We start from the raw sequence: 22332 nt of genomic DNA, 5'->3' as shown, positions 1-22332 counted from the left end.
TTTTTATTTTTCCCATAAAATTCCATTCAGCTTTTGCTGAGATATAAACTGTTAAAAAAAATCACCATTTCCTTCTCATGTTTGCATTCCCGAGAAAAATGCAGCACACTAAAACAACAACTGAATATAAAAATTCTAAGTTGGATTTGCAATGCTGCTGTCAAATCAGCATCACCAGTTGCACACACACTGCACTGGGAATTCCCAAAAGCTGTCAGATCACATGTAGTTAGTGGGACCTAGTTTGTAGCCCATGCCCCTGTGGCAGCAACATGTGGCAGAAGGAGAGAGCAAACCAGTCCCGGTCTCCTCCACACTATGAACTGCATCCAGACTTCGCACCTACCACAAGTGGCTCATTCTCCCTCACAGCTCGTCTCAAGGGGTACCACATGGGGACAGAGCTCCCTTCATTTCCAGGGGAAAGAGGTAAAGGAGGCAAGGGGGAGAGCATGTGCACGCTAAAATATTTAGATCCTGAAGTTCAAGAGGCAGCAATTTGGCTTGCAGTGTTGAGGGTTCAGAGTTTGAACCCTGATGATAATGGGGGTTCTTACAGTTGGATGCCATAGAATTTTTGTTTACCTTTTTCCTTTTAAAAAAACTCTAGAAAGTTCCATACAAAAATCTACATTAAATGAACATTCTTAAGGTTGCAAAGTCATGCACTCAAAAATTTCGAAATACCAGAATTAGTGTTGCCCACGTAACAATAATTCAGCCCTTGCCCTTGTGCGTAAGCATTTTGAGTCAGTCTGTTAAATTAAATGCTCACTATGTTCAGCATTCAATGCACAAGGAGACACAATTACAGTTGCATGGGTAACCATAAAACTGGCATTTTCTAACTTTGGAGTCCTTAATTTGGCAACTTAAATAGAGGTTTTTTTAAAGTAGTTTTTTGTATATAATGTTTTATAGACTTCCATTCAAAAGGAATGTGATAGACTCTCTAAAACCCTGTTTTAGAAAAATGGCAACCATTGCACTATAGCAGACATTCAATTCTTTCCCTTCTAAACAAAAACAACACACAAAAATTGTGCTTTGACAATATAGGATGGGCTTACTAACCTAATTTGGCACCTTTTCTAAGTAGTGTGACCACTACTGATGTATTTCGACATCCAATTGCTCTGTCCAATGGACGCATTCCACTGTAGTCTACGTGTTCAATCACTGCACCCTTCTCTACTAAATACTGCACCTGGGAAAAGGAAGGAGACTGGATAAAACCTTTAAAAACTTTCAGTATTGGAGGCAGAATAGTGAAGCCACTTCTTAATCCTACTTGGGAGTCCCCATTAAATAAAGTTAGTATCTAAAATAAGTTCAATTCTCTTTTGTCTTTTGACCCCAGAAGGGAAGGGAGGAAAAGGCAATAGACACATTCCTAACTTTACTGCATTAACTTCAGTGATGAATAATAATCTTATCCTGTCTTCATGTCGGTAGAAAATATATACAAGACACCATAAGCCCAACAGTGCATGTTCACTCTCCCATTTGTTCACATCATGAGCTTCAAAATACTGATATGGGTGCTAGTGTCCAAGATTATAAAACTGGGATGAAAATATAGAGAAGCCCTGCACAGACCATATGGGCTTCAGGATAATTAACAGAGGTTTTGATAGCATGTCACAGTATGTTGTGACATTAAAAAGACAAGTGTGAAACTTTAGTACCAGAATTTGTTCTGATGTGTTTGGGGAAGAATGACATACAAATACAATAAAGAACGTACAGGCCGTTTTTAAGTAACATTCACTTAGTCATGGATTATTTAAAATGACCAAGTTTAATTATATGCTTCAATTTTTTGTGATAACAGACATTGGCTTTTTGGACTAACTGAAGAAAACTAAAGCAGTAATATTTATTAATTTCTATACTACTTATCACTGGAGCAGTTTGATGCTGCAGTTAATAAATTAAGGGTATGTCTACACTGCATTTTAAAGCCCACATTAGGAAGTCTCAGAATCTACAAACTCAGGCTTAAAATAAACAGCTATATATACATAGCAGCTGGAGCTTGGGCTCTGAAGTCCCAGGAGGAGAGAGAGAGTTTCAGAACTCAAGCTGCAGCCTGAACCCAAACATCTACACTGCTGTTTTTGGTTCTATAATGCTCCATCTGAGCTCTGAGACTTGGGACCACAAGTTTTAAAATGCAGTGTAGACAAACTAAAACACAAAGTGGTATGAACAGAAATGTAAAAGGAGTAAAAAAAAAGTGTCAAATGCTGAACAAAATAAATGCATCAGAAACTTCTGGTACCCAAGAGTAACTGGAATTGGCCCATCATTAACTTCTCAATAACCATTCTTAAAAGTGGGAAGTACAAGAAATGACAGTAATAGCCAGGTGGTTAATGGACAGCGATATAGTTCCTTGAATAAGGAGCCTAACAACTGCTTTCTTAAGTATAGCTGATAGTGATTTAACCTGAAGGGAGGCATTAAGTATCCTTGCCATTCACAGCCCCCAGGTCCTGGCGCTGCTGGTTTGCTGGATGAGCTGTTCCACTACCTCCAACAGTCTATGCTGTTGGCTGCCACCTTGGCCCAGACATACAAGGTGAAAGAAGATGGTAACTCCTGATGCAGCTGTCTGCTAGACTGACTGGCAGTTTGAGCTCCTCCAGTTGGTGACCAGTCTTGTCCCAGAGATAACAGTAAGGACCTTTGGTAGCACAGGAGATGTTAAGTCACACACAAGATGTAATGTCACCATCCAAACTGGGGAGTCTAAAGACTAGTTCTCTCTTCCTCTTGTTGCTTTTGGATGGGAATTCTGGATCTGAGGTGAGGTGCATGTAGAGGCCAGCAATGGAAACTCTGGTCAATGTCCTCCTCCTGGCAGAGTGCTGCTACTACTGCTTTCCTACTACTGGAAATTCCTAGGATTTTGAAGTAATTTAAGCAGGAAAACTGTTCCAAGTAAATTATATGTTTCTGAGCTTCATCACACTATTTTCAGCACATATGGACTAAGTGTTTTTCATTAATATAGTGTGGCAAATTGCCAGCATGATTATGATGGGTCCTGCGCTTCCTTTTTTTTTTTTTTTTTTTTTTTTTTTTGGAGGGGGGGAAAAGAAGGGGGGTTTCAGGGCACAGTTTCCTGCCCCTGAACTAGGATATCTACTGTCCCACTAGTAACCCAGAGAAGGGTGGTGGAGAAGGAGGGACCCGGGCCCACCCTCTACTCCAGGTCCCAGCCCAGGGGCCCTAGGGATAGTGGCAAACCACTTGAATTAGTGCTTCCTTCCCCTGGGCTACTTCCCTCTCCTGCTCTTCAGCTTGTGGGGTTTCCTGCCCTCTCTCTGCACAAGCCGGGTGTCTCTTTACCTAGGGTCTTTGTCTTCTAGCCAGCCACAGCACTTCTCCAAACTCTCCTCTGCTCCAACTCCTTCAAACTGCTGTCTGCTCCAACACCAAACCATTCTACTCCAACTCCTTTTCCTGGCTGCTTGAAGCAGGGGGGTTTTATCAGGTGACTGGCTTCAGGTGCTTTTAATTAATCTTTGAAGAAATTTGAAAATTTCTTCCCTCTAAAGGGAATAAGGCTTCTCTCATCCTGGGGCTTACATGTCTCTCCTACATCACTCTCCTGCTGCCTTCTGGACATGAGTATACTGTCTATTGTGATACAGCAACACCTGTGCCCTCCAAAAATATATAGTTAGAAAAAAAAAAAAAGTAGCAATACTGGAACTTTAACATGCAAGAGACACACCAGTTAGAGGAAAACACAGATTTATTTTTAAACAATCTAACAGCTATGTTCCCACACAGCATGTGCTAGTTGGAAATATTTACTTCTTATTTAATTTTTGTTTATGTCATTTAATAAACCACACTCAGAAGTATATGTGCAAATACTGAAATACCAATGTTTTTATTACACAGTGTCTAATATAGTATGTCAACGACAGTACTTCCAAAAAGGCGCCCAACTGAACAGAGGGCTACACCCAAATCCTACTAGAAGTCCTAAGGATTCCTTCTGCCTGTTAGAAAAACACTCATAAGGAGGCTGAGCATAGTGCCTTCCAAAATCCATTAACAACCACTCATTCAAAATCAACTATGGGCTTGTGTAAATTAATTCAGATTAAGGTGGGGTGTGAATTTAAAGCACAATAGCTATTTCTGAGTAACTCCACATGTGGACCTTTGAGGTTTGACTCTTCCTAAATAGCTATTCTGAAGCAACTGCATGGGTAGACATGCCCTAAACTGAGTAAAGGCTATCACCATATGAGTAAGAGATTGAAAGCTCAGACTCTAGTTCCCCATTTAATTACTGGATTTGGTATAGTGACTGTCCTTCCCAGTAGTGTTCTGACATTATCTTCAAACCTGAAGTGAATCATCTCCTTGCAGGTAAGAAGAACATTACCTATCCATACCAGTTAACTCCTAGAAGCTTAACTTCCGCCAGTTTGGCTTAATTATGTTTTATTGCTGAGAGCCTCACCTCATGTTTGCAAATTTGAAAAGTTTAAATCATGGACTCTGAAGTTACCATATATTGGCTGTCTCAGTTAGAGACATCTCTTATTTCAGATTAAAATTAATCACTGCCCCACTGTAATACTTATATTATAAACGAAGGAAGCAGTGGAGTGCAGTGGATAGGGTACAGGATTGGAAGTGGAGACCTCAGCTGTAGTCCCAGTACTGAAGTGTCTGATTTGCCTTAGTTCATGCAGCAAATTTACCTCAACACATTAGTTTTCTGCACTTATAAAGACTGGATAGTAATGTTTATCCACCTTTGTAGAGTGTTGTGATATTTACAGAAAAAAGCGTAATAAATGTTACGTGGTATTATCATCATAATCAAACACTAGCACATCAAAAATACCTACACGAGGATTAGAGAAAGTGCTCTTTATGATACAGAAATGAACCACTCAATTTCAGCCTTCGTGCACCATTATTTTCTTTATATATCCCTTTTATTCAGGGTCTTTGCTCAACGTTGTTACCCAACCTGGGCATCGGCAGGCTATTTTAAAAAGAGTTACACAGAGACAAAGGGAAAGGATATTTTCCAGACTTTTTTTCTAGCAGACTTTTTTGTTTTGTTTACTTTCTTTTTCTTTTAATTCCAGTAGATCAGATGTACAAACTAGGTGTTTTTCTTACGGAGATTTAAGATAGCTGTTATGAAATATTACAACATACTGTAAAACACAAGGGCAACAGAAGAGGTTACTCACTTTGTGCAGTAACTGCAGTTCTTCAAGATGAGTGTCCCTACGGGTGCTCCACAGCAGCTATGCATGCATCTCTTGAATCTTGTTCAGATATTTTCTGCTAATACTGTCCATTCGGCCCAAGCATGTGCCATATGCTTCATTGTGCCACACACCGAGGCTATTAGGAATGTATGGGCAAACCGTCCTCAGTTGCTTCTCCACCTGAACATCCCATAGAGAACTGTCTGAAGCAGAGGGGAAGGAGGGTGGGTAGTGGAGCACCTGCAGGGATACACATCTGGAAGAACCACCGTTACTACATACGGTGAGTAACCTCTTCTTCTTTAAAGTAGTGTCCCTATGGGTGCTCTACTTCAGGTTGCTTACAAGCAGAGGGAGCTTCAGAACAGAGTCTAGAATTGAAGGCAGTACTGTAGTACCAAGTTTAGAAAATGTATGTACTGAAGCCCTCATAATAGCCCTACATAACTCAGATACTGGCACATTCTTGAGTAATGCTGTGGATGTTGCTGGTGAACTGGCAGAATATGCTCTCACCCTTTGTGGGGGATGAACAACGGTTGCATCATAACAAGTAGGGATGTAAAAGTTTAACCAATTAACCAATAAGCATTAGACTTATTGGTTTTGGTTAATGATTAAACTTCACTGCTAGTCAGAGTCCAGGACTCCGCTGCTGCCCTGGGGGGCCAGCATCCGACAATCCAGCAGCAGGGATCGCTAGGTGTGGGGGCCGGCAGTGAGGCCCTGCATAAAATGTGGGGGTGCTGCAGCACGCACACACGCACACACACACACACACGGACCTCTAGTTCCCCAGTTAGATAGAAGAAAGGAGTCTCCCACAGAGTGGTGGCCTACTCCCCAACTTGAGCAGAATAGAGGGCACTTCTTATTCCTGGAGATGGCAAAGAGATCCATGTCTGGAAGTCCCCATCTTCAGAATAGCTGTGAAGAATTTGAGAGTGTAGCTCCCATTCTTAGTCCCGGGAGAAGCATCTGCTGAGAATATTGGCTGTGGTGTTTTGACTACATGGGAGGTAAACAGCTGAAATTTGGATTGGATGGGCTATACACCAGTGCCATAGTTTCATGGTTGGGGATTTTGCTCTCCCTGTTTGTTGATACATTGTTGATATACATGCAGGACACATGACCGTGATTGATTTGCCCCAATGAGGGATAGGAAATGAAAGAAAGCATTCCTGACCGCCCTGAGTTCCAACAGAATGATGTGGAGACTGGTTTCCTTGGATGTCCATCTGCCCTGAGTCATCAGAGCATTGAGGTGCACTTCCCATCACAACAGTGCATCTATTATCATAGTTACTGATGGAGCTGGGTGACAGAAGGGAATGACTGCACAGATGTTGAGTTGATCTTTCAACAGTCCAAGGAGCTGCTCACTTGAAAAGGAACCATCACATGCCTGTAAGGTGTCTCTGGCTGGAAAACAAGTCACTCTAAGACAACCGTGGAAACAGACACATAGCCTTGATCGATCTGTCATGGAGGTGCAAACTACCATGTGTCACAAGAACTATAGACAGCTCCTTATCATGCGTCGAGAGCTCCCTGAACAGTGCCTATCAGAGGAGCTTATGAATCTTTCTTTGGGAAGGTAGTCCTGCCTATCAATGAGTCCAAGGATGCTCCTATACTGTACCTGCTGTACATGGATTAACATGGTTGTTTTACATTCAACTGGATATACAATTCCTGGAAAAGAACAAGGGATGTCTGGATGGAAGACAGCACTGCTTTGTAGGAACAACCTTTGAGTAATCATTTGTTGAGGTACAAGAAGACTAGGATTCTTCTCATCTGAGGTAAGCAGCCACTGCCGCCAGGACTTTTGAGAACATCTTTAGAGCTGAAGGAAAGACTCTGAACTGGAAATGATCCTGGACTATAATGACACATAGGTATTTCCTGTGTGATGGAGGTATCGTTCTATGGAAATAGGCATCTTGTAGGTCGAGGGCCAAAAACCAATCCCCTTCCTCTAATGAAGGAATTATAACTGCCAGTCACCATTCTGAACTTCTGAGACTTTACAAATTTGTTTAAAAGACTTAGATTCAATCCTCCATCTTTCTTTGGCACAAGAAAATATTTTGAGTAAAACTCTCTGTCTTTGTGAGGAGGTGGAACCGGCTCTACTGCTCCATATTGAAGGACAGAGTTCATTTCTTGTCTCAATAAAACCAGTGAGCGGGGTCCCTAAAAAGGGATGGGGAAATGGGGAGGGAAGAAGAGAGGGAGGGTCATAAAATGGATGGCATAGCCCAATGTTATGACCTCTATGACCTACTTGTCCATAGTGATCCACCTTCCAGCATGTTGGAAATGGGAAAGGAGATCTCTAAAAGGGGGGGGGGGGAAGGTGGGCAAAGGATGAAGCTGTAAAACCAGAAGCATGCAAGGATTCAAATCTCTTGACTGACCCGTCAGAACTATTGCTTTGAAGATGACTGAGTGCTCATGTAGTGCAGGTGAATGGCACTCTCTCTGTGGAATTAAGTCTTTTTCTGGGATGTTCAGGGGATCTACGGACACTATCTCTGGGCAGTTTGTAACCTACTAAATCTTCTCTTATTTGTACATGACTAGCGATCGTAAAGTAGCCCTAGAGTCCTTTAGTGTGTGCAAGGACTCATACCTGGTCTCCGAAAAAAGCTTATGACCATTGAAGGGGAGCTCCTCAACAGTTTTCTGAATTTCTCTCAGAATCCCCGAGAGTTGGAGCCAAAATGCCCTGTGCATAACAACTGCCATGAAGATGTTCCTGGCAGTAGTGCCCACAGCATTCAAGGATATTTGAAGAGAGTTCTGGCCCTGTGAAATGATGGACTGGAATTGTTCACTATGTTTCTGCAGCAGGTGTTCAATAAAAGCTGTAAATCTATTATAGTTTGTAAAATTATATTTGGCCATGATTGTCTGTTTGATCTTAAATTGCAGGGTTGCGGATGAGTAGAACTTCTATCCAAAAAGGCCCAGTCTCTTTTGGTCCTTGTCATATGAAGTAGACTTTCCAGAAGTGTTACTTACCATGCTTATTTATTACATCCACCACTAGGGTTTTTGGGGGCGGGAAGCGGGAGAACATAAGGGAACATAATATTTCTTACCTGACTTTTTACATGTTGGCAGAACAGTAGCAGGTGTCTGCCACACAGTCTTAGCGGGATCCAGGAGCACCTTTTTAATAGGTAACACCACGCTGCAGGGTGTTGGTGATTATAGGATATCCAGCAACTTGTACTATGAATAGAATCTGAAGCGTGTAAGCTACTCTCTTTAGAAGGTCCATAAACTGATGGAAATTGTCGGCCATGGAAGGTGGTGGGGGCATAACCACCTCGTCTAGAGACCAGGATGAAATAGGTGTTTGAGAAGTGGTCTGCTGCTCCTCAGATGTCGCCTCCTGTTGGGGAGAGGGGTTTTTTGGGGAGGAGAGGACTATACAGTTCTCGCTTCCCTAGGAGACAGCACCTGTTGTGAATTGCTGCCAATAAGCACCCCAGGATCTCAGTGTAGTCATGGGGAGTGGGGACATATGGAAGTGCAGGTGGCATGCCTGGCTGGTTCCATCATCCTCGTTGCCAAGCATGATGATCTTTCTTCATGACTGTCAAAGAATGTCAGAGAACCTTATACAGTAATAGAAGAGACTGATTGGAAGTCTTCTTCATCCTCATCAATCTCCTCCAAAGGGGGAGCACACACAGAAAAGGTCAAGAGTCCTTGAGTACTAGAGGACAATGGTGATCTGGAGATTGGGGTGTCAGAACCAGGAGCAGGGACTTCATTTCATCAGTTACAGACAGGTCCTTAGCGAATCAGAATTCTTGTGGTACTAAGTAAGGGATCGGTATTGACGCAGTAGCTGAAGCAGACTGTAAAGCTGATTGGGGCTGTACCAGTGCAGGTGCTGGTGTGTGGGGCACACGGGCTTGCTCAGCACCAAGGATATTGAATGGATAGGTACTGACAGCGGGGCTACGCCAGATGGTGCCAGTCCAGAGTGCTTATGATTAAGGCTACATTTTAGTCACGCGTATTTTTTAGTAAAAGTCATGGACAGGTCATAGGCATTAAACAAAAATTCACAGCCTGTGACCTGTCCGTGACTTGTACTATATACCCCTAACTAAAACATAGGCTGGGAGTGCTCAAGGGGGCGGGGCAGGCTCAGGGGCACAACAGGTGCTGGGGGGGAGGAGGGCGGTTGTCCGGAAACCCCGCTGGTGCTGGGGAAAAGTAGGTGGCAGCACGTGGCCTGGTACCCTCACTGGTGCTGGGGGGTGGGGAGGGTTGGCAGGCCTCCTGCCTAGCTCTGTGCAGCTCCCCCGCCACGAGTGCCGGTTCTGCAGCTCCCATTGGCCTGGAACTGCAGCCAATGCGAGCTGCAGAGGCAGTGCTGGAAGGCACGGGCAGCACGCAGAGCTCGAGACCCTTCTGCCTAGGAGCTGCAGGGACATCCCTGAGGTAAGAGCCACCCCACATCCCAAACCCCTGCCTCAACCCTGAGCCCCCTCCCACATCCAAACCATGGATGCTGCTGGCTCACGGGCTGCCTGAGTGCTCAGGCAGCCCTGGAGTCAGCCGCACCAGCCGTTGCAAAAGTCACAGAGGTTATGGAATCTGTGACAGATGTACAGCATGATTGCTCTCCTTGTCCCTTGAAGATGGTACAGAGGTCCTGTCAGAGCTGTCTCTCTCCTTCGAGCTGTTGGACTTTCCAGCCCTGCCAGTCCCAGAGGAGGAGTCCTCTGCCTCTACTGTACTGAGCCAAGAGGTAGAGGTTTCCAAGACTGTACATCTCGCAGGGGACCTGGGTCTTTTAGGAGCTGGCTCCTTAAGATAAGAGTCCTCTTTCTGGAACCTTCCCTGAAGTCTCCAAAAGCCTCCCTTTCTTAGGGGAAGCCTGCAACCAAGGTCTAAAGGGCACTGGATCTGTCCAAAGACAGAGGCACAGGTGGGGTTGGGTTTCCTGACCTGACTCAGGGATCGTCTATGCTGAAAACTTACATTAACATAGCTACATCTCTCAGGGGTGTGAAAAAAACATACCCTGACAGACATCTATGCTGACCTAACTCCAAGCATAGCCAGGGCCAGGTCAGCAGAAGAACTCTTCCATTAACCTACTTACTGCTTCTCGATGAGTTAGATTAAAGACAGCAACAGGTGAGCCCCTCCATCACTAGTGAGTGTCTATACTGAAGTGCTACAGCAGCACAGCTGCAGCTGTACCGCTGTAGCGTTTTAAGTATAGATGTACCCTCAGAAGTTGGTCAAAGGGAGCATTCTACCATTTGCAGTCTCAGCTTAATCTCCCTGTTCTTCCTTGCCCTGGATTTTAGGGCCAGGCAAAAGTTGTATTTCTGGGAGACATGGGACTTCCCCAAGCAACGGACACAGAGTGGCTGTCGCTAACAGATACAGTCTCTCATCAGGAGAGGCTCCCTCAGAGAGAGAGAGAAAATAAAACAATCCTCTCTCTAATTATAACTAATATCAAATAAACTACAGTATAAACTGTACATAAGATAGCGGACACATGCTCAAGGTGGACATGCTAAGACTCATCTCAGGCTGAGACAGCTGAGAAGGAACTGAGGACAGTTCACTCATGCATCCTTATGTAGCCTTGATGTGTGGCACGAGGAGGGCTATAACAGAAAATCTCTGACCAAGTGCTCATGAAGCATATATGCACCTGAAGCGGAGCATCTATAGCGACACTACTTGAAGAACATTGGATTTCTAGTACAATTATCTAGGTACTAAAAATCTGCTGGAAAATGTTTTTTCTGCATAAACACCTGCAATGGTGTCCAGGTCTAAATGATGTAAGTAAAGAGGCTTAACTTCCTTCTTAACTATCTGCCTACACTTCTTCCATTAACATTTTGATTGACAGATTCCAGTTCAGACTGTGAAAGTTTAAAGTGGGCTTAGAGGATTTTCTATAAATTAACCTTACTTACAATATCAGAATCTCCATAAAAAGCTGCCAGATCCAAGGGTGTTCGTCCATTCTTGTCTATCTGATCTATTGTTGCACCTTTTTCAACCAAATATTGAACCACTCCCCTATGGCCCTTTAGGCAGGCCCAACTGAGTGCTGTCAGCCCCTCTTTATCCAGGGATGAAATGGCTGCACCTGAAATAAAATGCAAATCGTTTTTTTAAAAATTAAAGTTCCGTGTTTAACTTTTAAAATTATTAAAATTAAAACCAAAATTTGATGCTAACTTCAAAATACGAGTAATAAAAAAACCCTTTCACGTTCTCTAATCTCCATTAAAAGCTACAATAAAATAAACCTTATTGTATAGTCCGGCATACCGTTTGCAAAGAAGATATGATTGAAAACAATCAAAGTACTTGATGCTGAAAAATTATCTAACTTGTGTACCTGTAATTAAATAGACAGAAAAATCCCTCGTGCAATTGTACAATTATTGATTTTACCTTTGGAAAGTAGAAATTCCACAGTGCTCAAGTGTCCTTCACAAGAAGCCACCATAAGTGGTGTCCTGCCTTGCTTGTCACTTAAATTCACATCAGATCCGTGCTCTAACAGAAGTTTAACAATCTGAAAACACAATTTAAACTTAGATAACCAGTTTAATTTTTAGAAATGCACTAATGGGATGTATAATGTGTTATTTATATTGTCTGATAATTCATGATGAATTTAAAACTTCAACAGTTCACAGTTCTAAGTCTAGCATTTTCCACTCTGCTAGGGCCACTTTGTGCCATATTGCAACACACCACCAAGTGTACCAGGCCAGGGGAGAATCCCCCCATAATAGGTTGATCTTCCATTAGTACAGCACCAGCATAATAGCTCCTATGCCGCCTCTGCTCCCAGTTTAGAGAGCACAATTTTCTAGTTCAGAATGATGCAGTAATTTCAAATGCTTTGTCCCATCTTCAATAACTCAAGTGGTGAGGTTTTCCTTGGGAACTAAGTATGTCCGAACACTTGCACCAATTTATTACATGCATAAAGATGGAGAAAATTTTAAAATTCAGGAAACATCTCCCATAATCATTCATTTTATTCATGAGCATTTGTCACACCTGCCAATGTCCCTGCCGCACTGCACAGAAAAGTGGAGGGATTCCCCTCCTGTTGGCTCTTGTCACAACAGCTCCATGTTCAAGCAGTAACTCGCATACTTCCAATTTCCCTCTTCCTGCAGAAGCTGTCAGGGCTAAAGAAAGTCAAAAGAAATGATTTCTTATTGATTCAAACTTCTTTTAGCTTTGGTAAACACAGCCTCCTATGGAGGAAAAAAGAACAAGTTTTTCAACTAAGAATACCTCTGTGCAGTATTCACAGCATTCTGATCAAATTGTCTCCAGATTCAATTATTCAAACTTTTTCACAGACTTTTTTTTAACCCCCCCCCCCCCATTTATAAAGGCAACTTAGTGTTCTCTACGGAGCATCAGGATGAGCAGAACTAAGATGGGAAGTTAAAGCACCGAAGTATATTATGACTGAGGAAAAGCTGAGTCTCAATCACACCGATTAAATCATGTACATAGCTTGCATATAAGAAGAGTGTTTATGGACAGAACAAAACAGTTAGATCAACCAATTTGATAAGTCCATTTTATTTCATTTTAGGTTAATCATTTTATTAAGATAGGTGAGCTGAAACCTACTGGATCATGCTTCTCTCGGAGGTTTATAGAGCTGATGGTCTGTTAGTGAATTCCGGGACTATCCCAGCTTCTCAGAATGCTGCTTATTCATTGACTGACAGCAGCCTATTGCAACCTCTAAGCAGCAGATAGTCAACGTTTCCCAGGAAGTTTGTATGTCTCATATAACTGGGTTTCTTCCTGATGGATGAGTTAAAGCTGTTTTGTCTATTTTTGCAGCAGACTGCATGGGAAAAGTTACACTACCTCTCTAATAAGGGTTTTGATTCTTAACTTGACCATATTTGTTTTAGGCTTTAAATTACTTTTGCCAATGCATAAGTGATACTAACATTCTAGTTAGTCTCTTGTTAAAAATATTTTAGAATAGTACAAAAGATTACAATATTCTTAACTCTTGATTTCTACTAGATTGCAACCTCCTTGCAATTTTGGACTGATATTGGTGTGATAGAGCATTAGAGCATTGGCTGGTCTATGCACAGAACCCAAATAAACTGGTGCACTGAACAGCAATTTGGCACTGGATTAAAACATTCTGTGGGCACATGCATGTGCCTTTGTGATTGATCATCCTTACACAACATGGTAGCATGTGAGTACAAGCAGCATAATTACAAAACTGTTGCTAGCACCTTTATTACAGGCACAGATAAGGGGAGGATCACTATACATTTGCATGCATTGTTCATGGTTTATATTGAGGCAGATAATTCCTATCTATAGGGAGCTATAGAGTTTGTAATCCCTCTCAGCATTATGACTATAAAAAGAATAGTTTTGCAGTTAGGCTATCATTTAAACAATTCAATCATATTTTCCTATGGTTTATTTTGCTTTTTCACTTCCAATGTGACACTCTTTGAAGCTTGAAAATAGAGTATTTTCCCATCATGATTTTGTTCTCTTCCATTTGGCACACATCAGCTTTTTTGTGTGTTTTAAATGAAGCTTGAAATTAACAGGTTTTGTTGTTGAATTCTTTGTACCAGAATCACCAGTGATGTCAGCACTGTTCTGGAAATAGTGCTTCTTTTCTAACTTCAGCTAAAACCAGCAAATGATTCACCACCATACATAGTGCTTCTATCTAAATCCAGCATAAAGAGTTAATGCACACTTTGTTCAGTTGCTCAGTGAAAAAATAGTACATTTCTTTTCCTTGTTTAAAAATAGTTTTCAATTAGAAAATATTTAAATACATTATTTAAAAACTTGCACAGAGGTACTAAAAAGTAATAAAAGTACGATCACTGCAGGATGTAGTAAATCTGTTTTTAATTTTTAACACATCTGACTTACATATCCACCCCTCCAGTTTATAAATACCTATTTTAAAATCAGACCAAATGTTTTGGTCTAAACAATTTGACAGTTCTTCTTGAAGATCTCCAATGTACAGATAGAACTGTCGAGTTACTAAACAAGCAAATAAAACCACCTTTTTAAAAACAGACTTCACATTTATCTCACTGTCACTTCCAGCTCTTGAGTTCAGGGTGTAACTCTGAAGTTATAGCAACAACATGACTAAAGCATACCATATTCGGTCACAAGCAAGACTAAAGAATAGCACTACAGCAAGCTAAAACAAACAATATCATGGCAAAACTATGTTCAGGAATTCCGAGTATTCTATTGAAAAGACCACCTCTGATCTGCCTAATGTACTCTGAAAAAGCTCAACCCACTCTGCCTTCATAAAAAAGGAAAGAATTTAAATGAGCAGCTAAACAAGCAACTGATGCAGAATGGAAAATATGAGAGCAACCCATTAGGCTGAAGGAAAACTAATAATCTGGCAGATCTTTGGTCTACAGCCAACAATGTTAGAGGGAAAGTAATTGGGACGGAAAAAAGGATTTTTTTTTTGTCTGAAACAAGACAAAGTTTTGAAATCTATATGAAAACATGATTGCCATGACTGCCACCAAGTGCAGTATACAACATGTCTGATACAAAAACCACTTAATATTGTATTTCAAGGTCATTCAAGTTTCTGTAAGATGCCAATAATACCTACTGAAGCACACAGTTGTGTGTTGGACTTTGACTCCGGAATCTTATCCTGTAAAGGTCACCATTTGTCTTGAGAGCATGATTTGTTTTAAACATCATAATGGGTACATGCAGACTTTCACAGCCTACAAAAAAACTGCTTCCTAAACAAACTTTATATGTAAGTATATGCATAAGAATATTTACAGTTTTCAACACTAGAACTATTTTTCAATATGTTTCATTACCTCAGCTTTAATGACACTTCTAAGGGGCTCTCTTGTATTTCCTTTGTAAATTCATTTTCAGAGGTTTATATCTTGACCAAGAATCTGCTTTAGGCTGACATGTCCTTGCACATTACTCTCACCAGATAATCAGTGTCTCTGAATCCCTCTACTATCTCCCCCTCTTCCATGATATCCAATTAAAACCTTGTTTCCTAACTTTAAGCCATTCATTCATACTACACCACTCTTAAGAATCCATTTGTATTTTGTGTTGTCCTTGACTCTCCCCATCCCTCTGCTTTGCCAGTGATGCCGGCTTTGTGTATGGGAAATCTGCCCACCCCATCCCAAACTGATCTGCATTGCTAGTACTCTTTTCACTCTTCAGATTCCTTCCTCAAGACCCACTTCTGCCGTGATAACTATATATAAAAAAAGTTTTAAACATCAGCCACTGTATGTTGCCTAAGCTGAGGGGCCTCCAGGAAAGTCATTAATTACAAAACTATACAAATATATTATTTTGTTATTAAAAATGATATAGTTGAAGACCTCCCTCTCCCACCATCCTTTATATGTTCTTTGGTGCATGTCTATCTTTGTGTTCGTATAAGCACAATGAGACCCCAACAACAACCAGGCTCCTGTATGCTATTGTAATATAAATATTGACTAATTTGCTTCATCCCACAAGCAATTATCCCTCTTCCCCTTACCAAAAGTTGAAAAAAAAATGTTGCTATTTAAATTTCAAGTAAGCAATTAGAATTAAGTTTGATCCAGCTGATGATGCAAGAATATTACTAATAAATATTTATAATGCATTTCAAAATCTTCCTATAGTGCTGATGTGAAAAGGTGCCAGGCTGGAGGCCTTCAATTTCTAAGGTTGTCATTTAGCCAGAAAACAAAAACAGAACATATGCACTCCCCGACGTGACCAGCCTAGAGACACCTCTCGCTTAACCTCTAAAGATAAGTGAATAATTTAGTGCCCATACATATTCAAACCTCAGCACTTTTCAGAGATGAGGATGGCAGTTACAGTGGATTTATGTGATGTGGAAAATTTCTATCCTAACAAAATCCTATTTAGTTCTGACAGAAAAAAGCTCTATTTACTACTACACATGCAAAGGGCAGAATGAAACAGAGCTGGTGATTAAACATGCTACAGAAAAATCCCCACAAAATGTATTTCACTTAGAAACACAGATTGGCATTACTGGTGTCCTTTTTGGTTTTAAGATAAAATAAAAAAAAGAAGATAGGATAAAATTACCTTAAGTAATCGATTTATTGCACAATGATTTATTTGAAAAATACAAATATTCATACAATACTAAAAAATTTTGCTGAATAATTTTATGTTAAAGGACAAACACCAAAAACAATGACATTTTGCATTATGGTTCAAAATCTGAGTTGACATTTTGCAAAAAGATGTGAATTTGATCAGTGTAAAAACAACATTTCAAATCTAAATCTTCTGTTTTTACTGGGTGTTAAAATCAAAACTTAGTTTTAAACATAGATCTCTACCTAAATTATACTGCATACTTGCAAATATATATATATATATATATATATATATATATATATATATATATAAAAAAAGCCATTATGCTCAGACCCCTTTACAAAGGAAAAAAAACCCAAGGTGAATTAAGGATTTTGCATGTCTATGATTTTAAAAAGTAATAGAAAAAGAAGACCCCAAGAGAAAGAATGAGATGATTCTGTGTTATATTTAGTTTTAGAGTGTGTGAGCATGTGTTTCAGCTACTTTTCTGAAGTAAAAGAAATAAGGCCCTGCAATAATAATCACTTTTTGCTCCCAGAGATAATCAAGGATTTTCAAGGTCACGTACTAAAATGAGTTATTTAATATTCTACGGCTATTTTCATCAGCAACTCTTAGAAGTCACGTCAATCAAATACCACTTGTACAGTAGTTTGCCACATGCCACATTCTGTGACCTCAATCCTAGAGCCTTCTTTAAGAAGAGAGTGACAAATTAATTGACATTAATATTTACAGCCTTTTATTGGTAGAGTGGCACAAGTGATAATTATATGTCACTCCATTATTGTTCATTTTCGGCTTTTATTCCAATCTCATTATTAAAACAAAAAGAAAAGGAGTATTTGTGGCACCTTAGAGACTAACAAATTTATTTGACCATAAGCTTTCGTGAGCTACAGCTCACTTCATCGGATGCATTTGGTGGAAAATACAGGGGAGAAATTGATATTGTAGTTGTAGGAATGCATGAAAGAGATCTTGTAGGTGATTGTCTCTGTCTGAGGGGTTGGAGCAAATGCGGTTATATCGTAGAGCTTGGCTGTAGACAATGGATCGTGTGGTATTATCTGGATGAAAGCTAGAGGCATGTAGGTAGGAATAGCGGTCAGTAGGTTTCCGATATAGGGTGGTGTTTATGTGACCATTGCTTATTAGCAACGTAGTGTCCAGGAAGTGGAACTCTTGTGTGGACTGGTCCAGGCTGAGGTTGATGGTGGGATGGAAATTGTTGAAATCATGGTGGAATTCCTCAAGGGCTTCTTTCCCATGGGTCCAGATGATGAAGATGTCATCAATGTAGCGCAAGTAGAGTAGGGGCATTAGGGGACGAGAGCTGAGGAAGCGTTGTTCTAAGTCAGCAGAGACAAACATCTACAAGATCTCTATCATGCATTCCTACAACTAGAATACCCACCTGCTGAAGTGAAGAAACAGATTGACAGAGCCAGAAGAGTACCCAGAAGTCACCTACTACAGGACAGGCCCAACAAAGAAAATAAACAGAACGCAACTAGCCATCACCTTCAGCCCCCAACTAAAACCTCTCCAACGCATCATCAAGAATCTACAACCTATCCTGAAGGACGACCCATCACTCTCACAGATCTTGGGAGACAGGCCAGTCCTTGCTTACAGACCCCCCAATCTGAAGCAAATACTCACCAGCAACCCCACACCACACAACAGAACCACTAACCCAGGAACCTATCCTTGCAACAAAGCCCATTGCCAACTCTGTCCACATATCTATTCAGGGGATACCATCATAGGGCCTAATCACATCAGCCACACTATCAGAGGCTCATTCACCTGCGCATCTACCAATGTGATATATGCCATCATGTGCCAGCAATGCCCCTCTGCCATGTACATTGGTCAAACTGGACAGTCTCTACGTAAAAGAATGAATGGACACAAATCAGACGTCAAGAATTATAACATTCAAAAACCAATTGGAGAACACTTCAATCTCTCTGGTCACTCGATTACAGACCTGAGGGTGGCTATACTTCAACAAAAAAACTTCAAAAACAGACTCCAACGAGAGACTGCTGAATTGGAATTAATTTGCAAATTGGATACAATTAACTTAGGCTTGAATAGAGACTGGGAATGGATGAGTCATTACACAAAGTAAAACTATTTCCCCATGTTATTTCTCCCCCCCACCCCACCGTTCCTCAGATGTTCTTGTTAACTGCTGGAAATAGCCTACCTTGCTTGTCACCATGAAAGGTTTTCCTCCCTCCCCTCCCCCCCCCGCTGCTGGTGATGGCTCATCTCAAGTGAACACTCTCCTTACAGTGTGTATGATAAAACCCTTTGTTTCATGTTCTCTGTGTGTGTACATAAATCTCCCCTCTGTATTTTCCACCGAATGCATCCAATGAAGTGAGCTGTAGCTCACGAAAGCTTATGCTCAAATAAATTTGTTAGTCTCTAAGGTGCCACAAGTACTCCTTTTCTTTTTGCGAATACAGACTAACACGGCTGCTACTCTGAAACGAGTGCAGATAAGGCACCCCAGGTTACCATTTTTTTAACCAGTGTACCATCTGTTCCATTTAGACCTGCTCTTAAGAAGATTAAACAAGTTGTATAAAACTACTGAACTACTGGTAGTAACTTTGGACAATTTTGAAAGACAAGCCTAATGTAGACACAACCCATCTATAACTGATTATGCATGAGGAGAAATGTCGATTCAATGGAAAGAAGAAGGCAAGGACAAGTTAGCAACATATAATAGATCTGGTGCATATGTACTCAGTGAACCTGCTGTCAGTTTTAGGCCAATGGTTCTGGCTCTGAAGGTCAGCAGCTCTTTCAAGTGGCCAGATCTATAAGAGTTCAGACAAAAAAAGGGGTAATCACTTAAAAATAACCTGACAACGATGCTTTGACTGTTCCTGAAAAGATTCAGGGTCCCCCCACCCTGGTAGTGTGCTGTTAGGGCAGGAAAAGTAAGAGGAATTCAGTGATGATGGGGACAAAGGTGAGGAGCAGGGAATATTTCCTAACTCTGAGGAGTTATTCTCACACCACTTCAGATGCAGCAGAGGACAGAGTGTTAGAATCACCAGGCAGCCAGCTGAGATAAGAGCAGATACAGGCTGGAGCAAAGGCTAACTAGTGTGGAAAAAGGCAGGGGCAGTCTGTTGAAACTACAGAAACATTCCCTGCAAGTAATGACATCAAGCAGACTGGAAAGATTGCTTCCTTTAGGAACTATATACCTGCTCTGTGATCACCTGGGTGGGTCCTCACTTGTGGATTGACTGAACCCTGGTTGAATGGGGTTGAGCTTATAACAAAACCAGCAGGTACCTCTGATGACTCATCATACTATCTGGCTAAGAGATGACTCATCAAGTTAAGTGGGCTCTGGCTCAGAGGTAGCCTCACACACAGGAGGCGAGGGACCCTCCACATAAGGTATAGTGTTCTTTATTACGACTGACTTCATTGTATTCAGTTGGGCAAAAGGAGGGTCAGATCTGTGAACCAGGCCTAGTGATTTAAAAAGGTGCAACCATTGGTGTAAGGGTAGATACAAGTAACTGTAGTTTGTGTATTTCTCTTCTTCCCTTTGCCAACCTCAGCTCCTTCTGGTCAGCAATGAATGAGTAGGGTGTGGAATGCATCCCAGTAGCTGAACAATTGCTGAAAAACCAAAGACCTCCTGCCTCCTTCTCAAAGTGAACAAACATGCACTCTCATATTCCACTAGTACCATTATGACTGGATTCCCACTTCCCACTCTTATGCTTATGCTCAAATAAATTTGTTAGTCTCTAAGGTGCCACAAGTACTCCTTTTCTTTTTGCGAATACAGACTAACACGGCTGCTACTCTGAAACCTGTCATTATTAAAACATTTACTGAATTTCATCCTCTGATGCTTGTGATCAATTCTCACCTTATGAATCCACATACCATGTTTTAAATCCACACTTTACACATTGAGCTGAAAACTAAAAGTGATAGAGTCACATGAGAAGTCATTTAGTTTCACATTTTTTATTATACTTATTTTCAACACTTTTTGAAATACTGAAGGGATCATAAAGTTTTATCTCCAATTTGCCAGCCTTTTGCTGAAATTTATACAGAAGGTCACAGATTTTGCAGTGGGGCACCAATGTAACATGGACTTTGGATATGGAGGCGACCCATCTAATTCAAACTCCCTGCTAGTCTTTTGTTCCCCAGAATATATTTAAATTTATGGCACTGTTTTTAAAACACTTTCAATTTCAAACATCCTATTAAAAGAATCAATACAACACTTCAAAGTTAATTGCTTCCAAGAGTTTTTAACATAGCTGTAAAATATAGTCTTAAAACACAATTTAAAAAGCAAGTGAAATAATATTTGAAAATCATGTATTTTCATTCTCCACTGTTTCAGATACTCCTGAGCAGTATCAGGCCTTTCCTTATCAGTTTTATTCTCCTTTATCTGGCAAACACTGATCGGTTAATGTCACCGAAGCTTGAAGATGACACACTATTTGTGTTTAATTCTTCATTCGTAGTCCATCATCATCAACTATGTCAGCTAGGCAAAGCTCCAGGAGTAACTTTTTTGAGTTTCAGTTGTGAACTGTGCACTCTCAGCATAATTATTGTAGGTTCTAAAACAAAACTTTTCAAAATCTAATTTTAAACAGAGACAGCAGTGAATAAAAGAAAAACACAGTAGCTATTTAGAATCTGAAAGATATGTTCAACGGGTTCTAAAATATTTTACATTGATACAAGAAGTCCTGAGTTCTCTCGCTGGTTCTAAAAAATAATGCTAAAACAAATTTGCAGCCTAATCTGATCGGTAATATCTCTTCACTAAAACAAGTCCTTCAGGATTACAGGCTGCCACACATTATCCCACTGTTCATGGACATACGTTTGTGATTAGTGAATGAAGGCACACCATTTCTGTCTCAATTTACACTGAAAAATTTCAGGTCTCACACACTAGTGTGTGAAGGGGACCTCTTCCTAGACACTCATGAACTGCATTACATGAACTGTGCCCAGTGTTCTTACAAAATTAACTGCTATTTAACTCTATTATTATAAAGACATGTAGCAGCTGTAGCTCTTTAGCTGTGATTAGAATAAAATCCTTCAAATCCAGACTGCTTACACAGCCACCCTATAGTTTTACTCAGCTGATTAACTCCCAACTGGTTTGTCACTAAACTATTCATTTAATTTAACCATCTCCATAAGATAAATTCCTTGCATTGAAGGTATAGGAGAATTAATTAACTAATCAAAGGATGACATGATCAAAATGTTCAAAGAGGTTAATCCATTTTGAAATGTAAGAACTGATAAGTGCACAATTCCTCATGCTTTAGGGCACTCAAAATATACAGATGATATTTTATTGATTTGACACTAAGCAATCCTATGTGCTTAGACTGTAAACTCTTCAAGGCATGAACTGGGTTTTCTGTTTTGCATATTTTGCAGACAGTTAAAAGCTGTGTACGTCTACAGTGTTAAATAGAACTACAGCAATATGGCAACTTAAAATGCCTAGTCCATCACAAAATACAAACTGGACAATATTGTAATAAGATTCTCAGGTTGCCAATACACTTTTAGACATATCAGGTGGTTTAAGATACTAAACTGCAAAGCAAAGAAAAAGAGGCAGAAATACCAGCTGGGGAAGTCAGAGGGTACAGAGTACATAGGTGCTTGCAGAGAGTTTGCAGAAGGTTGAAAGAGAAAAGTAAGGGGGGGAAGAGATTGCAGACATATAAATACAGGCTAAAGAGACAGATGTGAGGCCCAAAGGGAAAGAGTGTGGAAAGAAGAGAGACTGGGAAGACAGAGCAACAACATGAAAGGG

The 22332-nt window shown here is 40.7% G+C and overlaps 1 protein-coding gene across 1 annotated transcript in view; it reads right to left on the bottom strand.

Moving 5' to 3' along the window:
- Positions 1-22332, bottom strand: part of TANC1 (tetratricopeptide repeat, ankyrin repeat and coiled-coil containing 1) — a 212023-nt gene that overhangs the window by 9282 nt on the left and 180409 nt on the right. Inside the window, 4 exon segments of the mRNA XM_038421221.2 lie at positions 1075-1207; positions 11237-11412; positions 11724-11847; positions 12342-12475. Of these exon segments, the coding sequence (XP_038277149.2) occupies positions 1075-1207; positions 11237-11412; positions 11724-11847; positions 12342-12475 (567 nt within the window).

Source organism: Dermochelys coriacea, chromosome 11, assembly GCF_009764565.3.
Source record: "Dermochelys coriacea isolate rDerCor1 chromosome 11, rDerCor1.pri.v4, whole genome shotgun sequence".
In the NCBI taxonomy this organism is placed as follows: Eukaryota; Metazoa; Chordata; order Testudines; family Dermochelyidae; genus Dermochelys; species Dermochelys coriacea.
This window is presented reverse-complemented; position numbering and strand designations above follow the sequence as displayed.